The following is a 21,666-nucleotide window of genomic DNA, read 5'->3' as shown; positions in this document are numbered from 1 at the left end:
CACCTCCACACATGATAAGGTATACTGCTTTTGCACTAAATGCCAATGTTAGATTGCAAGAGTTAGATTTTAATTACAAACTAATTGCTGACATTTTGATACTGTACTATTTTTTTCCCCTTTTTCTTTATGTGGATCATATCATTGGCATTGTGCTGAAACATATAGGATCCAGCCTCTGTATCTACACCTGCTGTCGAATGGAAACTGTTTTCGTAAAAACTTGGTGGAGCTCTTTTGCACACACTTGAGTTTACTGCATACGGCATCTGCTCGCTGTTTGCATAAGACAGTATTCCTGACTTGAAATCAAAGGACATGCTGTTCTCTTCCTAAAATGAAGAAAGCAGCAACATTTAGTTGCTTTTTTTTTTCTCTCAGACTGGTAATGTAGGTAACAGCATAGATGTTATTTTGTGCAACCGAAGATGAGATCATACTTGTTGGACTCAGGAGGCACTCAAAATTCTCAGTACATGGTATGCTATATCTATGAGACTGCAGCTTCTCTCAGCTGGTGATAGAACGCTTGGACACATTGATTGGAGATGCCTGGCACATGGCATATTTTCAGTGTTTCGCTGCTCGTCATTATTCCAGTCAGAACCTGCAATCCCTGAGGTATGTTTTTCAGCGCTGACAGATGGAGAGACACTATGAATACAATTCACAAGGGGGGGTAAATCTAAATTGATATCCTCTTGGAGAAAAGAAAATTACTACAGAGTTTACCTCTACTTTCATGTTGAAACAAGCACTACACAATGACTTCAGCATAATTTTATAGTCTTGAACAACCTAATTTTTAATAGGAGGTTGAGCCTATTACGGTTGGAAAAATCTGGAGAGCTTCTGTGTGTAGTTTAAAAATATTTGAGGACAATTTGAAATGTGCCTCTAAGCAAAGTAAGAAACATTTTAAAACTGGTATAGACATGTGGGCAGATTTGCTCCTGTGTTTGGGCAAACACCTTAACAGCACCTTGCTATTACTTATCCTCTTAATTCCTCTGCACTCTGGTGTAAGGGTGGACAGCTTCTCCATTTTCCTCTTCTTTTTTAAGACATGCTGTATTTAGTTTTGTATTTTTTAGTTAAGTTGTATTTACCTTGTCTTAAGCCCTGCTAAGGACCAGATTATTTTATATTATGTCCTGGCAAGCAAATCTTGAAATTGACGGAGTGATGACAATTTTTTTACTTTTTCATTTCATTTTTTTTTATGAAATAATCATGTGAATTAATCAGACTTAGCATTAATATGGTAGAGATGTGATCCTAAAAAGCTATGTTTATGGCTTGAATCAAAGACATTTCTGCGCATGTCTCTACTGTTTTTAACGCTCAAACAGATATTGAAATGCAAGACAGACTTGACACCATCTGTTAACACGTCCGACTTTTGGAAGCAATCATCATTCATTATCACAAGAGTTGCCTTTTCAGTTCTCATATGTCGGACCACACACATTACTGACCCGCGCCTTGGTTCTGATGAGAGTGAAAGAAAGACGCACAGACAGACACTTGCCAAAGTTTTCAAAGCCATCTGTGAGGAGGCTGCTGATGCAGTAGATGTCTCAAGAGCACACACACACGCACGCACACACACACCAATTTCAGGAATGGATCAGTGGAGCCTCTGCTGAGGCCGTGTTCAGCACCCAGGACAGCGCATCATCACGCGCCCAGTAGCGCCTGAAACTTTAAGGTGGGTGGACCTGAGCCGAATCGAGCTCTGAGCTCAGCGGGTTGCAATATATTTCTCTTTGAGACGCCCGGTTGAACGATCTGTCGCTGTTTTTCCACGCGACTCTCTTGCACACCCAACCACCACTGCTCTCAGCCACCCCCCCCAACCTAAACGTCAGCGGCCGGAGAGCGCGCAACAGTGATTTAAATACGACCAGAGAGGGAAGGTGTCTGGATGAGATACAACAGCATCTCTGGAAAGAATGAGAGCGCGCATTATAGACTGCCACACGGTGGAGAAAAACCTAACCAAACTTTTTTTCCCCAGAATCTTAGAACACCCCCCTCCACTTCTGCCCCCGAACGGAGGCACAAAGTTTAGATATCCACAACAAACAATTAATTTATTATCTCAAATTTCAGTTTGGCTCCATTTTTCTCTACCTGACATGTTTTTTTAAAGCAACAAGTGTTTCTGGTGGCTCCTCTTTCTTTTTCGTTTTCCACACAGCCGAAAAAATAAATGTTATCGACACATTAGCTGCCGTGGCCTCCCAGCGTGCCACCGCAGTGACACAGACTGCCATGATCGTGTCCAACGTGAGCCTGGGCGGCTGCGCGGAGTTCAACAGCGCTCTGTGCGCCGGAGCCGGGGAAGGACACCTGGGGGGCGGTTCATACCGGACCACCCTCAGCCCAACAGGGCACCTGGTCGTGGCTGTGTGCCTTGGCTTCATCGGCACTTTCGGACTCATGAACAACCTGCTGGTGCTGGTGCTCTTTTGTCGCTACAAGATGCTACGGTCTCCCATCAACCTGCTCCTGATTAACATTTCTGTCAGCGACCTGCTCGTGTGCGTACTGGGGACTCCGTTCAGCTTCGCAGCCAGCACACAGGGAAGGTGGCTCATAGGAGAAGGGGGATGCGTGTGGTACGGCTTCGCGAACTCCCTCTGTGGTGAGTAGAAATGCGTAATCTGTTTGTTGATGGCATGTGAGGGTTTCTGTTGCATCTTCACGTTGATGTATCGCTGTATGTACAATCATGGGCACAGAAATTTCATATGAGATGTGGTTCTGGTGGGTGTGCGGAGCCTTTTTTGCAACACTTCTTCTGGATTTGATAAAGTAAAGTTTCTCTCTTGGGTGGAAATGATCATTTTGGACAATAACTGTGTCATGCTCTGATGCACACTTTATGGCCACAGCAAACTTTCCGTTTAAAAACGTGGACATTTTCGAAGCGCATGTAAATTGTATGAGATCATCATGATAATTTATACGCCAAAAACGAAAACATGAAATCTGTTTAGGAGCTTGATCTGTTTCCATGTGTAATCCGGATTTTCTGTCTTTAATCATTCGGATGATCAGCCAGCAGTTAAACGGGAAGCGCAGGTCGCCTCAGCATCTAATCTTTGAGTGTTTGCAGAAAAAAAAGGTGAATTCATTGTAAGTAAAAAGCGAAATTCTGATGTTGCTGATTTGCACGTACGTTGTCATAGTTCGGATCATAAGGGATGCGCACGTTCTGTTCAGGTAGTTAGTTCTGAAAACAGCTGCTCAGCTCCTCATGCGGGGAATGGAGCTTCATTACAGACTGTTGAATTACTTCCCAAGCTGACAGCGCGTGCATTTCCACTGCATGACATCGCGTTACGTGTTTAGGGAAGAATGTGGTGTTGTAAATAGATGCTTAGACATTTGTTCAAACGTTATAAAAACTCTAAAAACGCTCCTGTTTTGGTTGCTGCCCGCACTGTGCAGGGAGATGCTTTTAAATGGCTGCTAAATGCTTGTTACCCGAGGCGGCGGAAGCCTCCTCACTGTTCATTCAGCTGCCTGTGGACGTCTGCGGTGACACGGGGTCGATCAACGGGCATCCTATTGGATGCATTAGGAGTATTTCTTGCAAAAACTAGATCACTCAGGGTAATGGGCAAGGGGAGGTTGATCTACCTGTGCTCAGGTTTGCTGATATCGATGCAAATGAGGCGAAATTCTGAAACTAAGAATTAGGCAATCAGTCACTTGGAACTAGGCCAGGATGGAGGGGAAAAAAGCACACACACACACACACAGTTTGATAATTCTTTATGGTCTAGATGGGCTGTATGTGAGCAACAAATAACAAGTTCTACATGAAAATTCAAGATTGAATACGATGATATTTTGGCAGCTAAATGTAAAAAGCGAGTCATTTGTATTTCTTAAAGGTCTGCTTTCAATATAAGGGGGGCTTTATCTTGTGCCTTAAAGTTTTTTTTTCCTTTCTCGCTGTCTCTTTAAAAAAAAAGAAATAAAAGCTTTCTTGGTGTCTGCAATTGATTCAAAAGCTTTCCATTTAATTGAAACAACCTTTGAAGACCAGACAGATTCCTCCTCTCTCTGACATCAGCACTATGTTATAAGACTCTCGTTGTGATATATTATACACCTTCTGCTTTGCTGTTCAGTCAAAACGCATTTCAAAGGCTGTATTTAGGATGTAGGTAATAAAGGGGAACTAAGCTCATAAATGAACTGAAGCAGAATTTTCAGAAAAAGGATGTCATCCTGCACAATGGTTTTATTTTTGTTCATATGGCTTAAGTGTTTATCTAATCCACCTTCAGTTGATGCTCGATGAGCTACAGTACAAGTTTTGAGGATACACAAAGATGTTTGAGCTCTCTGATACTTTTTATAAATGTCTTAGTAAGCTTGTCAGGACTTTGGCTTTTTAACAGTTATTGGGGGGAAAAACTGTAATAAAAAAGTAGGTTTTTAAATCATTCGAAGGTCATAAGTTTTTGATTCCTCAAACCTTGCCCTGACAATTGGCAGTCATGAGATCCACGAGCAGCTGCGTAGCTGTCAGAACATTAATATAATTTATCCTCACAAAGCAGGAGAAGACTGTGAGAACACAACAAACTACATTCAAGAAGCTGCTTTCTCAGTTTGTAATGTCATTGGAAAGTACAGCTGACAAGTTGAGCAAGAAAAGAGCTGTAGGAGTGAGGCAAACAAAAGTCCCAATCTGACTGTAAAAGGCCTCCAGAAAAGATTCAACAAACTATGAATGGTCAGCGACACGTGTGCAATCCTGACCTTCACAGAAGGGAAATTACAGCAAATCCTCTCCAGGATTCTCATAACAAAATTCATCATCAGAATATCTGAAGAAGCTTGAAGCTCTGGAAGAATGATTGAAGCCTGATTACATTAAAGCAGAACTTTTTGGTTCAATAAAAAAGTATGTTTGGAGTGTTTCGTTGAAAGAATGCCCCTCCTACACTTATGTTGGATCGATCATGCTATGAGCTTGTGGTGCAGCGAGTGCCATGGGGAACATTTCACTAGTACAATCAATTAAACACTAGCAGACTGTGGAAGCAAACACCAAACTTGAAAAAAAAAAACAGATAAAAGAGTTGGTAATGATGACACACCTCAAAATCCACAATGAGGTACCGAAAGAAGTACAAGCTGATGGTTTTGTTACAATCCTCAGTCCCTTGAGTTGAAAATCATAAAAACTGTTTTGAAAGGCCCTAAAGATAGCAGCAGATGTATAAAAGCCCAAGAATCTCACAGAACTAGAAAACTTTTGCAGGAAAACAGGCTGAAAATCTCCTGTAGAAGAACAAGATGGTTAGCTGACAATAAAAAAGTATTTACCATCTCTGATATTTGCAGAGGAGATGTTGTTAAATATCTTCCATGCAGGATGTTGAACTGTTTACCTCGGGCTCTTTCAGTTTTTTTGCTATTCTGAAACGGTAAAAGCTGGAAGTAAAAACTATTCCCAGTCAAAACGGTGAAGAAATCCTCGCCTTGTCAGCTTTTACAGTTTAGCCGTACCATTTCCTCACCTTCCTTAGTCTCTCACTGGTCTGGTCATCAGTTGCACTCCCTTCACCTGTGTCAGTGTCATCGGCTGCATTCACTCACCAATCACCCTCCTTAGTATTTAGTCTCCCAGTTTGTTCATGCCCATTGCCAGATCCTCACCGTCATTCATGTTGTAGTCATCGCTTTAGCAGGTTTTAGCAGAATAAATCAAATTTTCAGTTGGAATTTCTGCACCCTGGTCCTTCCTCACGACCACGCCACACACACTCGTTCTGACAGACACTTAGAGACCTTGGCCTCTCTTGTTATCTGCAAACTATTCCATGTGTTCATAATCAGTGGCCAAAGCGTTTCTTTGATGAAGTTTGTATGAAGGTCTCATAAATGTTTCACAATAGGTTCCCTTTCGCTTAGCTCAGTGCATCTAATCTCTTGATATTCAATGACTTGCCTTAAGTAGAGCAGCCTCTGGGAACACAACACAAACCAGGGCTGATGATAAAATTAGCATTTTAAGATTTCAGATATTTGCACTAATCTGGAGGATGATTAGGGTTTTGTAGCCAGTGTAGTTGCTCATTGTTTGTTCCAAAAAAAAAAGATTTACTCATATTAAAGTCAGCAGCAGTCATTGTTTCTTTTCTTGCTGTAATACTAAAACTTTCAATCAATGTTCAATTTGACTAAATTGAATTTTCCTTTCCATTACAGCCTCAAGAGGCTGTCACTTTTAAACTCACAACAGTTTCTCGCATGTTACTTTCACTTCCTCTAAGATAAGTTGTCATATTCCAGCACAAAATTACTTCATTTCAGTCGCATCTCAGAAAAGAGAACCAAGCCCTGATCATTTCTCTGTATCCTGTTGCGCTGTGACTCGACCCATAGTCTTGACATACAAAGATTAATGGCCATTTGAAGATGTGTAACACTGACATCCACAAGGAGCCAATTTGTCAAATTCTGTCTAGCAGAACTTTGGTTTCTACAAACTAAAAACATTTCAGGAATACATAGAGAGAAAGAAATGGCTGGCAGACATCATTAGAGCATCTATTGGTCACGGATGAGTAAATCCTCGATGGGCTCATAAAAACAGAGTGAAAGAGTGAGGGAGGGTCAGAGAAAGGAAAAGTGAAATTGATTGTTTAGATGAATAATGCTCGATGCAGCATTGACAAAGTGACTCTGTCTGTCTTCACCAAATCCCTGTAACCCCCACCCCAAATGATCAATGCTCCTTCAAATTAGAGAGCCCCATTGTTAAAGACAAAATATATTGTTAGCTTGGTGGTAGCATATTCTTGGTCTCTCCTCACCTCAATTCAATTTCTTCTCTTTGCTTGCAGCCTCTTTCTTTCAGCTTCACATTTTTTGAAGAACTGAACAATTTATGTTCCACATCTTTGACTTTATGCCAAAAGGATTTTTGTGCATTACAGACACATCCCCTAGTTTTGCCTGTGCCATCAGCCTCCTGGCACCCATTTAGTTGCTTAATCTCTTCTCCGCTCCTCTTTGCATTTTCCTCACTACCTCTCTGTACTTTTATTGTCTTCCATAATACTGTAGAGTAACCAGCCACAGTCTTCTATTCTGTCTTTGACACCCAGTATACGTGCTCCTGCATACTGCCGGCTGCCTCCTGCCCCGAGTGGACTCTGCACACAGTCGCTGGATTAACCTTGCACTGCTGAGCCCGCTCACTGCATACTAAAGTCAGGCTTCCCTCCTTGGCGCACACAAATATACACACACAGAAAAGAAATGGACGCACAGAGGGTAGGACTTGCTTATACATGTGCACCACACCAGCAGAACACCTAGCCTGAGTGATGTTAATTTGTTGTGAAGGTATGGAAGTCTGAGCAGGGTGAAAGAAAGCAGAACAGTGGCACTCTGCCATAAAGGTCAGAGTGAGTGAGATGATAAATGAGCCGAAGTAACACACAGAAAATTAGAAGCTTTGTAACGCTGAGGTGAAAATATGTTCGGCGGATGAGAGGTGTCAGTTTTTAGTATGAATAATTAACCACATCCACTGAGATGTTTCTCTGTTTTCTTTGTGAACTTAGCAGTGTTATGATGGACTTGCGCATCTGTGTCGACCGGGGAAGACACTGGGATGGGATTCTTAGAACAAACATCTTTATTCAATTCCATTCAAAATGTCTTTTGCTGGATATACAGTTTCAAGATGAGTGATACTGAAGCAGAAGCTTTTCAAAAGACAATTATGACAACAGCTGAGAGGGAGCAGCAAAGACAGCAGTACAAAGGTTCTCCTTTTTTTTCTCGTAATCAGATCATGAGATGTTTCATTTCAGAATATTAGATTCAGCTGCTTCGTTTGATTCAGCCAGAGGACCGTCTTTCACAATGACATTATACGTGCTCAAATAAAGGTTTCCCTGTCACTCACAGTGTGCAGTAAAACCAGAGATTTGCTATACTCATCAAGACGGAGGATATCATACAGGATCTGCTGATATGGGCTTTTTCCTAAGATTAAAAATCATAAACTATTAAAACTATTGAGTTATTAATGGCTACAGCAGTTTTGAGGAGGCCCTCCAGATGGAAAAGATTTTTTTGGGTGTCAATATGACCTTTCAAATCGTTCACATTTGGCCTTGATTTGAAGGTGTTGACTCTGGGTGAATGTGACTCACTAGACTGATAAGACTCAACCATGTATCCACTAGATGTGGCCAGAAACTTTAGAGTAAAAAAAAAAAAAAAAAAAGATTTCTGATTGTCATTACAAAAAGTAATGAAATTGATGAAATTGGCTTAATAACTTTGACATACCCTGTGTTGACTGGGATACCCCTGCAGCCCTGTGCATGCTCAGGATGAAGGGATAGAATTCAACTGATGATTTGATGTGATCAGCTTTTTTTTTTTTAAATTGGCTTCATTTGAATAAAATTCTAATTAAATGGATTTAATTGGACTGCATTTCATTGAACTTGTTTACTCTTTCTGTGTAGCACCCTGAGATGACTTTTATTTTGTGATTTGGTGAAAGATAGATCAACAAAATTGAATTGAACTGAACTGAACTGAACTAAATTGTGTGCCAGATCAGGTCAAATGTGCCAATTCTCCTGGTGAGGACAGAAGGTTTCAACACCATTATGCCCAAGGTTTCCGTCTTGATGTCACTGTATGTAAGCAGTGTACCAGAGCTGCTAATGAGCTGTAGCATGTGTGATTTATTTTCGCAGTCACTAAAGCTGATTTATAGAGAAACGCACACACATCAGTCACCTCGAGGACTTATTATTCACATGCCTCAGCAGTTTGGATGATCCTTTCATTTGATTCATAACTATTCAGTTAATAGTCGTAAGAATAGTCATAAAGCACATTCCTTCATTACTCCTGAAGGTCACATTTAGCAAATGGAAAAGAGCAAAGTAGAAATATGGAAATTCTACCCTTCAAATGTTTGCTGTTGCACCAACAGGGGTCAAAATTATATACATTTGACAATGTGGCCCAGCTGCCTCGTGTGTACACGAGAAGTAATTTACACTTAGTGCAAGCGAACTCTCACATTGAGAATAACATGACTCTAATAGAGAATTTGATGCTGCTTCCTCCTGTGTTGCGTGTTGGAACAAGAGAGCCGGTTTGTGAGATAACTTTTCCAGTTGTTACTGGGCAATGTCACAATATCTGACCATCACTGTACACTTATTGTGGTTAAAAGCATTTATGATAACAATGTTATTGTGATATCAATACAAAACTTAAAAAAATGAGGAAAGAAATACATCCCCAACAGACTAATTCATCTTTGTTTCATGAGATTTTTTTATTTTTATTATTTTGGTTCCTGTTTTTTTTAGCTTTAGGAATGCACTTATCAGAGGTAAAGTCATTTAAAAACACTTTTAAAAGTTTTTGATTTTATCATCTTAGGTCAAATGACTATATATGTATTATCAATACAATATCATATTATATTAATTTGAAATCACGGTTATTGTTCATTCAGGAAAATGGTTACCTTTTATTTTGAGCGACTAAGAATTTGGTCGAAATGATCAAATAAGACTAGAATTAAAGGAGAAGAGACAAATTTGACATTACTTCAAGAATATCGCACCGTCACTTCACAGCAGGAGGATTCCCGGTTTCAATCCTTTTTGTGTGGTGTTTGCATGTTCTCCCCATGTATGCATGGGCTAACTCCGGGTACTTTGGTCTCCTCCCACCGTCTAAAAGCATGCATTACAGGTTCATTTTTGCCTCTAAATGTATCCTAGAAGTGAATGTGGCTCGTTGTTTTTTCTCATTTGCCTCCATGTGGCCCTGTGACATGTCCAGGATGTACCCCACTTTTCACCCATTTGCCTCTGGATTAGGCCCCCTGGTGACCCCTATGAACCTGAGTTGGGATAGAAAATGGATAGATAGATACTGATTTTCAATCTAATTTCAGACTGACTGATACACTTTGAATTTAAAAGTTAAAAATCCCAGGAACTTGTCAACAGTTTTGGCTGGGAGTAAGATCTACTCATTTATAAGCCAGTGTCATGTTGAAATCTCAGTCTCTTCAGAATCAAACCCCTTTTCAGTCTATTCATGAAACCAAACCAACTTTTTTATCCAGTGTAGTTCTCAAGGCCAGAACTAAATAGTCAAGGTTAAGTGTATTTATTTCAAGAAATCAAATGATTCTGATGGGAAAAATAACAGAGGAAAGAAAATTAGGGTCAGATGGTCAAACACTGACCAAAAGACAGCATCTTGTGTCCATGCCAAACGTTCCCGTGACATTTATCCCCACTGACTTCCCCTGATGTAAAAACGTGGGCAGGAAATAAAAGGCTACCATTTCACCTTAGTTTCAGTTTCTGAAATAAAAAGTTTGTTTGGAGCCATAATGTTGGATCACCTTTAGCTAGTAGCAAGCAAAGAACTACTTTGGATTTCTGCAACTTAGCTTACGTGCAACAAAATATCAGTGATCGAACCACCAATGGAAACTTTGTTTGGGGTCCTTGTTAAACAACCGGGACATTCAGAAGAAAGTTGTTTCTGCTTGAAGTCATAATTTTTCATCAATCAGAATCCATTGCAAATTGCTAACAGGTCAAGTTTGCAGTTCAAAGGTCTCTGATATTTTGATAGAAATGTCACAATATACACTTTGAGTGATGCTTTGACCCTGATGTGATTTTTTTCTATAAAGCTGTTAAATCATTCAGACATAAATTCTTAAAGTGAAAAAAATCTATTATTTATCATACATTTTTAATATACACGCCTTAAACTCAAACTGCAGATGAGATCAGAGAATCCCTCCAATGGAAATAGAACAAGGATGTGAAAGCAGCCTCCTAAGTGTCACCAGATCAGAGCTCGCACATCACTGAGAGCTTCTGCTGCACTACACCAGTAGTTAGTGATGACACCCAGCTATAAACACTCTATCACAAAGTCTCCAGTGTGAAGATGACATCAGCCTGTCTGCCAGGTGTGAGAGGACAGTTCCCCCAGTGATTCATAAGAAACCTGACTGTTTAGAGTACAGACAGAGAACGACAGAACACTTAACAAGGCAGCAATAGTCGTTTTTAGTCAAAAATACACAAAATTGGAAACATATTTGGAGTCGATTGCTGTGAGTCATCCCATATCAAACAGAAGCATAAGTGGGTGGTTGTAAAGCTGTGTTGACCCTATAATATTGCAGTAACAGAACTAATAAAAGCCCTGAGCTAATCAGTCTGTGAAGGGAAAAGCAACATGAGTTTAATATCTGAGAGCAAACAGACTTACACAACACACTGTCTCTGATACTCTGCAGTCAAGAAACGCATACAGTTTGGTCAATGTACTGTTTGCACAATGTAAGGGCAGACAAACAGACACAAAAACACCTTGTCTTCACTGCAGAGCAAAAACATATTTCTATCTTATTCTTATTCTAACTCAACTCCCTTTATTAATATTTCCTTTTTATGACTACACATCATGCCGAGTAGTCAGTGAAAGGTCTTCTTAGAAGATCATTCAGTTCAGGTCCCCTTTATTGCCACTTAGAATCAATGGGCTTTACCGGCAGCCCCATTGTACATAATGGCTTCGAAGAGCAAGCAGGAATGAAAATGCCAAGGAATGGCATGGACACTGAGCTTCAGGCTACCACTGCTCAGCTTTTGCAATACTGAGCAACAGAGACACAAAGATATATAGAAGCATGTGCTGCATTGAGAGGTTACAGAACGATAAGAAAGCTTCTTGAAATGTTCTCTGTTGTTTTTCAGTGGACTGCCTCTGTCAGAGACACTTCAGGTGGTGCCATTGTTTCTAATTTACAGCAGGGGGGGCCTGCCGTGGGTCGCAACATATGTGATGAATTATAAGGTGTAGTTTTACTATGCTGCACATCTCACTCAGGCAATTATCTTTTTAAAAGTATATCCTGCCCTCTGTGTGAACTGGTAAGACACATTTTTGCAGCACCTCTGATTTCAGAGAGAACTGTGAGGCTTTACATCACAGTGGAAGGATAAGCATGTGGACAGACAGTGCACTTGTGTTTTATGGTCAAATTAAATTAACAGAAGAACACACCTGCACATACTGTTTGCAGAATTCGTCTTTTGTTTAACTCCTTTTATTATCTGTATATGGGTTAATCCACGTTCCGTATCTTTCTTCACATAAGTAGTATATACGGTACATTACGTGTTAATTGTCTTTTTGTCCCCTATACACTGTAGGCATCGTGTCCTTGATCTCCTTGGCCATCCTCTCCTATGAGCGCTACAGTACCATGATGACCCCCGCTGAGGCAGACTCCTCCAATTACCACAAGATCTCCCTAGGCATCATCCTGTCCTGGGTCTACTCCCTCATTTGGACCTTGCCACCGCTCTTCGGCTGGAGCCACTATGGTCCAGAGGGTCCAGGCACCACTTGCTCTGTCGATTGGACTGCCAAGACAGCAAATAACATCTCTTACATCATCTGCCTGTTTGTCTTCTGCCTCATTGTGCCCTTCCTGGTGATCATCATCTGCTATGGGAAACTGCTGTATGCCATCAAACAGGTGCGTCAGTCAGGGACTCCGGACTTTTGATAAACTTGTGCTGGGAGGTATTCCATTCACCTTGGCTGTGGAGTTCACAAAACCAAGTCTCAAAACAAAATATGAAGCTTTTACTGATTTATTTTTTTAATCATGTTTAAGAGACAACAAAGTATGCATTTGGAGGTCAGAGAGGTTGGGGGACGGAGTTACAAGCCGAGTTCAACTTGCATCCCAACCACTAATGTTTACTTTGAACTCACTTTAGGATTCATTCACTCTCTGCAGTCTCTTTGCACTGTTTCACATATCACATATTTGGTTAACATTGGGCATTAAAAAGCTACATGTTATGGGTAGGAAGTCATCTTGGCCTGTTACATACAGTGTAATAATGTATTATATCAACATATAACTTTCCTGGGTCACTGGCTGCTGAGTCCTGCCTCCCTCAGCTGAACAAATAAAACATGTTGGACACACAAACCCGACCTCTATACATGTCTCTGAAACTGGTGCTAAATGGCATTAAAAAACAAAAATAAAACAAAAAGTAAACAAACAGAAATCATATTCAGTTTCTGTGTGGTGACTATTTCACATTTTTTGTGTGACACAGGCTGGTTCACACCTTATTTACATAAATTTCAAAATAAGTGACTTGTAAAGATTCAAACGCATTTATTTTTTAAATTACTGTTTCAAGCTGTTCTAACCACTATTCTATATTGCAAGTAAGTTAAATTAAACGTGTGTGAATTATTTCACTCTTACTCTTCAGTATCCTCCTGTTCTGTGGATTACTTCTCATTTCAGCTTATTCTTTTAGTTTTATATACTAAATACTTGATTGTTATAGTTTAACTGCTGCCAGATAGACAGTCTAATGTTTGTATAAAATCCACAAATCTTAATGTATGCTACATGCTAAGCATTAAGCATGAGGCAGACAGACACAGTTAGCAACTAGCTAGCAAACACTGTGGAACATTTAAAAGCTAAAAGGCTTTACATTTTCTTCACAAGTTGGTGGAGATCAAACAGTGAGCATTGAATTCACACTCATCACCGGAAACCAAAAATGAATGCTAATGATGCTCTCAATCTTAGGAATGTGTAGGCAAATGTTTGCTAGCATAAACCTTTATTTCATGTGTTTTTAGCTTGTTTCTGAAATCTCCAAGTGGCCAGATAACCGTTAATGCAATGTCACTCTCACACAGAATCTTTTTTAACATAAAAAGAATGTACTGTATATCATAAAAGATCTAGCGTGTGAGAATGCAGTAATGACTACACTGCAGCTGATTGGGACTCTGATAGTAGAACAATAAAACTACATTATATCAAAGCTTCCTGACACTTAATATGGCTGTAAATCTTATGACCAGGAAGACAAAAAAAGGGTCAAAACTTCAATTTCAACCCCTGTCCTATAAACATCAAAAGAGATGGTGTTCCTGTCTTTATTAGGACACTTGTTTTCAGAGTGTTATAAAAGCAATGCAGACTTTGTGTCTGGGGTTTGAACAGATTTATTTCAAAAGAAAACATAAAGAAGCAGTTGTGTAACAAAGTAAATATGAATAAATATACTATAAAGGGGCAGCAGTGTTACAGGATAGGATTATTTTTGGACAAGGAAATTAATTTCATTATAAATAAAGACCTACTGCTGCATCATCTTTAAAGTAAGTAATAATTCAAAGAGTTTGTATCATTACCTCAGCTTTAATCTAGACATGACAGGCACATTTGATTCTTAAACATCTTACAGCTCATTGTTTGTGACATTTCACGGGTCATCCAACATCGAAGCAGTGAACCCGCCAGTGATCTTAGGCAGTAAAACTGTACTTCCATACACAAAATGGTTGGTTTACACATTTATGTTAATCACCATAAAAAAACACCATAAAGTATCTTAAAGTGGTCTGAAATCTAATGGTACCTTCCATGATGCTCAGCCAGTACAGAAGTTGAATCTTGTTATCACACTCTCTTGCACACATTTTGAATACCTCAATTAAATTTAGTCCAAATCAACAGGTTATAATTTGTAGTCTAACAAGCAAATCCCTCCAAATCAGAGAGACAGATTCACTTGCATTGTGAGAGTGGAATAATGATCTCTTAATTTAGCCAGGGAGGCTGTAGATAAACTATAGTGTTCTAATTGGGTTTTAAAAATTAAAAAAAAAAAGTTTTATCAGAACAAAGTTCTAATGAAAATGAAATCATATCTACTCTGCTGAATATCGTTAGTGTTGTTCCTCTATAAATGCAGGATGCCAAATAAATAACTAAAAGAAGTAGCCAGCCTTACTCTGAAGTGGGAGCGTCTTTAATCTTATGCTGTCTTCTAATCCCTAGAGGGATTTTGATATACTTGATGTATATTGGTTCTGATCATGTCAGTGAATTTTCAGCTGCTGCCTGCTCTCGGGTGAGGAGGACAGGTGGTCGTCCAGACTGTGTTTTTTAGGATTTGCTACTCTTTTCCCCTCGGGTATGAACTGTGGCATGAGGTGACCAGTGTTTGGTTTTTCATACACTTACTCACTCTGACTGTGTTGAATTCTGTGTTTGCTCGCTCTCCGGGGAAGCCACACCACATGCACACGTGTGCACTCGCACCATATCCAAGAGCAGGTCCCTGAGCAATTGTTTTGGGATCATAACTCACTCAGACTCTACAAGTGTCATGCTCTCTAAGACAAACAGTGAGTTACATATGTGAGTGTGTGCTTCTGTGTGTTTGAGCATGCTTGTATACTTTCTGCTCTGATAAACTGTGCAGCCTGGTGTATGACACTGACATACCTGTGAGGGGAATATGAATAACAATTCATCTAATAACAGCAACAACATTTAGTTCACTTTGTTCTTCTTCTTTTTTTTCTGAACACCTTATCTATTTGCTTGTCCAAAAGCCTACACTGTCCTTTGCACAGAATCATGCTTGGGAAAGTAAAAGTGTTTAGTTCTTTTTCTCTCTTTGTCTTCGTCTGCTTTTTCCTACTTTCTTTTCTCCCTCGTATATATACTATATGTCAGCTCCAGCTGCTTTTTTCTTCCTCTCATCCTTTGCCCCTTCTTTGTGCAGGATTACATGTGCATTCCTTATCTGTGCTTGTTTTAATGGCCCACCATGCTGTTTACTGTTCCTCTCACAGTGATAGCGCTATATAAAAGAAAGGCTAGAGTTCTCCCATCAGCTCACATGGGTTAACACCTGCCGGAACAGAGAGAAGATTTCCGGATTTTATGAAAATAATACACCTCAGAATGTCTGTTTAGCAACATGGTCCACCGTGTGTTCCAAAGCTGTCTAAGTCTTTTAGAGTAATTATGACAATGAAAATTATGCATGAATGCACTTCTACTGACTGTGAAAAATCTAATTTTTTAATTATTTCCTGTACTACTGAATAAAGTGTTGCATTTAGAGGCCCAAGAGTCCAAAACTAAATGTTAACTAAAAGTAATAAAACTGTCTTGTGCCAATGCATAATGTGCACAGTATGATTTAAAATAGATCTCTGAAATAAGTCTGAGGTATAAATAGGGTGAGAAATACAATCCTCCTAAAAATAAATACAAATTCAATAAAAATACAATCATCTTCTATGAAAAACCTGATGTAGAACATGGACTCTGTGGACATTTTCTTGTCATTCAAACAGGACAATCAGAAGCAGCAACTGATGAGGTAGAACAGCCATTACCAAGACAATCTTTAGAGTGGCACTAAAGAGAATAATGCCGTTCTCTGCTGCCTCATACTGTTTTTCTTGATTAACAGTCAGCGAGTTAATCAACAGTTTGTTTATTAATGGCTCGAAACTGGTTAAAGCTTGAGTGCTTTGTTTCTAGAGTTCATTTACAGTTCCTGGGGATCAAGCGACATGGCGACGTTTGCAAGTTGTTGTGACACATTTTTGGTCATTTCATGTCCAAAGAAGCAGCTTGCCCTGGTGCAGTTGGAAACGGCCTGCACTGGGATTTGGAGGGATGAATTACATGTACTCTTTAAAATGAGAGCTCTCTGTATCGGAACTAGGTCACAGCTACTTTGCTTTAGCAGAACAGTGACAGAATAAACAGTTTTGTTTTGTGCAATTTTTGTGACTTTAAGTTTTTACCTAATTAGACAGGACCCACTCTAAACACACACTTAAACACACTCTGTGCATTTTAACAGTTCCCAATTTAGAGTTGTGCACAACACGGTGTAAAAATAAGTTGTCCACACAGTGTTTAAGACTCATTCTTCAAAGGCTGCATTAAACTTATTCATTTCTCCATCTTGATAGCTCATGCCTAAAAAGGATGTTCAATATACTGAGCATGAAAGGGACCATTGCATCCAGCTCCCTACAGTGCTCGTCCTCTTACCTTAATGTGTTAAAAGATGTGGCAAAAGTCTTGTGAGACAAGAAAAATAGAAGTTCTTCACTGTAAAGGCTCACAAGAGATATAAGAATCATTTTATGTTGGACATAATACATGACTAGGTCATTCATGACCAAATCAAGATAATGATAATCAGATGAGATGCACATTATTTTGATTAAACTTCTAATTGTTGACAGATCACTGTAGGGACAACTAAGTGGCTGAAGCAATAAACCTAATAATTTTATGATTCATTCTACTTTGACAAAGCTGCTAGCTTTTCTTGACCGAAAGACCCTAAAAGACTTCAACAACAAATATGTAATCAAAAATCACAAAAAGCAGCATTTCATGAAATACTGCTGAAGGAGACCCACAAGGACAAACTAAATCCGTGAGCTCGAATTAATTTGGAGTAAAACAGAAAAGAAGAACAAAATATCCAGATGTACACACATACATGAAGTGGTCCTTGGTTAGATAACCAGCCGTTCTGTTCCTCATCTCGGCATCTTTACCCTTGGTCTGAATTCGTTATGTGACTTGTCTGTCCCTGTGGAGTTCTACTCATGCTGTCTTGAGTGCAACAGTATCTCTTCAACATCCTGTCTGTGGCACATATGGATGCAGGCAGGAAGATGGAGATATAAAGAGTAAGTGAAGGAGGCAGAGCGATGAAAGCATTAGAAGGGGTGGGAGGAGTGGACAGAGTGACAGACTGTGACTGCTGGAGTTCTAATTTTGAGCTGGCCTACATCAGATGTAGTGACCTTGTGCTGGTCAGGTGTTAATGTCTTCGGCTGCAAGATTTTCTTTCCCCACCTTTACGGATTTAGCCATTTTATGATTTGCTGTAATATCTCACAGAAATGTACAGGGAAGGTACTTGTTGTACTCTGTTTCATAAGAGAGAAGTATTGCAGCCTGTCACACTCAACTGATAAAATATATTCAGGAAGGGATTGGGGGGGGGGTAATATTGTTGTTACCACAAACCTATTGTTTCAGTTTGTTCATGTGAGCAATCCGCAGCAGTTCTGCAGTTCATCAGTTCTGTTCACTTCCACGCTTTCTATTAACAATCTAATAAAGTGTCATTTTAAATTAGACATTCTATAAATGCATTTGATAGGTTATGAAAGGTTTGGTTATTCCATTTCTCATCTCAAATCACTGACATTACCTTTGAAGACTTTTATTGTTGGGCTAAACAGTGGATTATCAAGCTTGACGACTGACTCAGAATAAGGAAAGGCATTTGGATTCAGAACTGTTGGTCAGATGAAAATACACATTTTAAGACACCAACTTTGGCTTTGGGAAATTATATTGCACAGATCTTTAGTATTTTCGACACTTGAATATGAATATTAATTTAGAAAAGTGTTTCGTTGGGCAAATAAAGTCTCAACAAAAACTATGTGTATGCACAAAGGCAGCAACTTACATATGCCTTCTTAGTGTCAGATCTATGTAGTAGTTGTAAGTCATTTGTTTCTTTTTTAAATTTTTTTTATTCTTTATCACATTTTTACATTCCTAAATGCATTTCTGTTTAAAAAATGCAAATGATGGGGCCTGTCTTTCAGAGGGTCTAAGCTGATCTGCTGTTGATCTGCTGTTGCCAGCAAGGGAGGTAGCAACAGAGGGGGAATTATCTCTCGCATGTGCTTACACACATCAAGCTGGCATTCCGGAACTCGGTACTCTAACCAGTGGTGCTGTTGTCACACACCTGATACTGCGATACAGGCTTGATGTGCGAAAAGACACAGTGATGTGGGGCTGAGCCTCCTATGTTTGGCTGTCTGAATTATCATTATTATTTTTAATTTTCCAGGCGCACTTCAGGCGCACTTTTTTGTGTTGATAATGTGCAAATTGTTGTGTGATAGTGGCTAGATAGATTCACTGATCTGTTTAAAGTATAGCTGTTCTTTATAGCAGTAGAATATACACTGTATGACTTCAAACTGTAAGTAAAGCTAGCACCGTTAGCCTTCCTGACTTCTGGTCTCTGTGGCTGTGTTGTGTTACAGACTCTGAAAGACACCTCCCCTCATTTGCGTAATGAAGCACAAATATATAAAGGAATGTCAGAAGAAAATATGGAAATAAATGGGGCGGAACATGCAAAGGGGAAATATTAGAGAATAAATAAATCTTTGAATTAAAAAAGTAAAAAAAAAATTAAAAATGACTTAATTTACAAGGGAAACAAGTAGAGGGAAATAAAAAAATAGTTAAAAAAACATCAGTAATGTATGGATTTCAGACTCTGAAAGACACCTCCCCTCATTTGCGTAATGAAGCACAAATATATAAAGGAATGTCAGAAGAACATATGGAAATAAATGGGGCGGAACATGCAAAGGGGAAATATTACAGAATAAATAAATCTTTGAATTAAAAAAAGTTAAAAAAAAAATAAAAATGATTTAATTTACAAGGGAAACAAGTAGAGGAAAATAAAAAAAATAGTTAAAAAAACATCAGGAATGTATGGATAAATACAAAAAGTAAATAAATTAATAAAATTGATAGAGGATATTTAGATTTAAGTAAATACATTCAAGTAATTTTGGGGTGTTAACATAAAGTTAAATGAAAACAGTTTGATACGTCTGGTTTAATTTCTATTAATTTTACATTACTTAACTTTATCATCCCATGAAATAACTTGTTGTTATATTCTAGTGGCATTTATCAGCTAATTTTTTTTTTTGGGGGGGGGGGCATATTTTGGCAGTTTTAGTTCTCCATAAACCTTAACCTTCAGTAGTTTCTAAAGTATAAAACATCAACAAAACAGCGAGTGAAAGTGCAGGGAATCAGCAACAGAATCCTAAAATTATATATTTAAATTAAATTCACTTTAAAATGTGAAACTTGAACTCAGCTCTTCAGATTGACAGTTCTGTGTAGAAACACCACCCAACTCCTCTGACCTTCACGTTTTTTTTTAGCCTCCTAAATGTGATACAACAGTCGCTTTGTGACTATTCCATGACATGCGATGACACTGTGTTTATCTATAAGTTTTTTTTCTTCTTTTTGGTGTCCAGTATTACTGTGGGCACGAATCAATAGATAAGGCTTTCATGACTGGAGCACAGTTTGCTGTGAGTGGGTTGGTTAAGCACTTGCAGAAAAGCTGCGTCTGCATGTACTCCACGTGATCCAGAGGAAACGTCAATACATCATGCCTATCTACATCACTAGTTTGCAACACTGGTGGTCATGACATCTTAAACCAGCAGCAAGATGGAAAGTGAGACAGATTACATCCAGATTACATCTAGTAATCTGTCTCACTTTTTAAGGTTTGGTGTAACATTTCAATCTAGAAAATGAAAATACTGTCATAATATGTTTCCGAATGAATAGGTTGAAAAACCACATGAGCCGACAGTACGTTTGACTTCTCCCTGTGCCTTAGGTTGCATCAAATTTAGTTTGTCCAGTCACAAATGAGTTTAAATGAGCGTTGCAATCTGTGTAGCATCTGACCCGGGGGATGTTCCTTTCTCAGACTGCTCCAGTTTAATAGATTTTATGATCCCCAGAGGAGGGTACAACTCTTCTCCAGTATTTGGCAGTCAAGAAGCATAAACAGTTTTTTACAGTGATTTGTTGTTTTATCTGCAATCTCTTGGTTGTTTGACCTCTAGTAAAAACAACAACAAAAAAAAGTCCAAGATTGTCAGAATGAAAACACCCAGTCTTATAAAATCTCCAGTGTTAATCGTTCAGTGAAACGCCACACGAGGCTGAGTAAAAAATCACCACACACACGTATACACAGTACACTCAAACATCACGGGAAAGAAACTGAAGGAGACACAGCTGTAAAATGTCTCTTGGAAACCCTTGGAGTGAAAATTGCTAACACTTCTGCTTGATCTGAGCTTGGTGAGGGAGCAGCAGGATGTTGGAGACCAGACCTCACACAGAAATGAGTTCTCAGATGGGTACCAGGATGAAGCTCTTATTCTGTTTATATGTGAGCCTCTAGTGCCTTATCTCATTGTATTTTGGGGTCCTGTTTGCTGTTTTCTCTCTCCTCCCTCTAAGCATCCATCTCTGTCTCCATTCCTGCTCTTTTGAGATGTCTTTGGACTGTAATGCTTACCTTGCATGTGTGTGTGTGTGTGTTTCATTCCTGCACTCACATGTCTTCATGTTCACACTATGACTGTCCCTGCTACATGCTTACTTTTCTGAATCTTTGTGTGCGCACACACATAGCACAACACAGGCTCATTTAATTTTCTGCAGTTACGGCTTCTATCCCAGTTTTTCTTGCTCGCTCATTCAATCTTTTCAAAGCCCTCTCACTCTTACTCTCATTATCTCTCTCTATCTCTGAACTCTCTGTGTGCCCCGTTCACATATTGTCTCTCTTTCTCTGTGCCATTATCATTTGTCTTCTTCACCTTGGTCGTCGCAGTTGCCGTTACCACTTCCATTTCATCTCCAACCCTCATCACCTCTCCAGAAAGCACACCAAGCGCAGCCTGTGGAACCATGAGGCAGATGTCGACCTCTGACAGCTAAACCTGTAAAACAAAAACAAGGTGGGAAGCATTGGTTTTGAGTGATGTGAACACACTAAAATACTGTTTTGTCATGTGCTCCCATCCAATGTAAACACTCACAATGTAGATTAATTCTAAAAAGAAAGT

At 39.3% G+C, this 21,666-nt stretch overlaps 1 protein-coding gene across 1 annotated transcript in view; it reads left to right on the top strand.

Moving 5' to 3' along the window:
• Positions 1–2,249: 2,249 nt before the first annotated feature.
• The window catches only part of LOC140269303 (vertebrate ancient opsin-like), a 66,911-nt gene continuing 47,494 nt past the window's right edge, over positions 2,250–21,666 (top strand). The window contains exons 1-2 of the mRNA XM_072364341.1: positions 2,250–2,650; positions 12,276–12,604. Of these exons, the coding sequence (XP_072220442.1) occupies positions 2,278–2,650; positions 12,276–12,604 (702 nt within the window). The 5' untranslated portion in view covers positions 2,250–2,277. The remainder of the gene's footprint in view (positions 2,651–12,275; positions 12,605–21,666) is intronic.

This window comes from Leuresthes tenuis, unplaced genomic scaffold, assembly GCF_036924035.1.
Source record: "Leuresthes tenuis unplaced genomic scaffold, fLeuTen1.0.hap1 SCAF_14, whole genome shotgun sequence".
Classification (NCBI taxonomy): domain Eukaryota; kingdom Metazoa; phylum Chordata; class Actinopteri; order Atheriniformes; family Atherinopsidae; genus Leuresthes; species Leuresthes tenuis.
The sequence above is the reverse complement of the archived record's forward strand: the minus strand, read 5'-3'. Positions and strand labels throughout refer to the sequence as shown.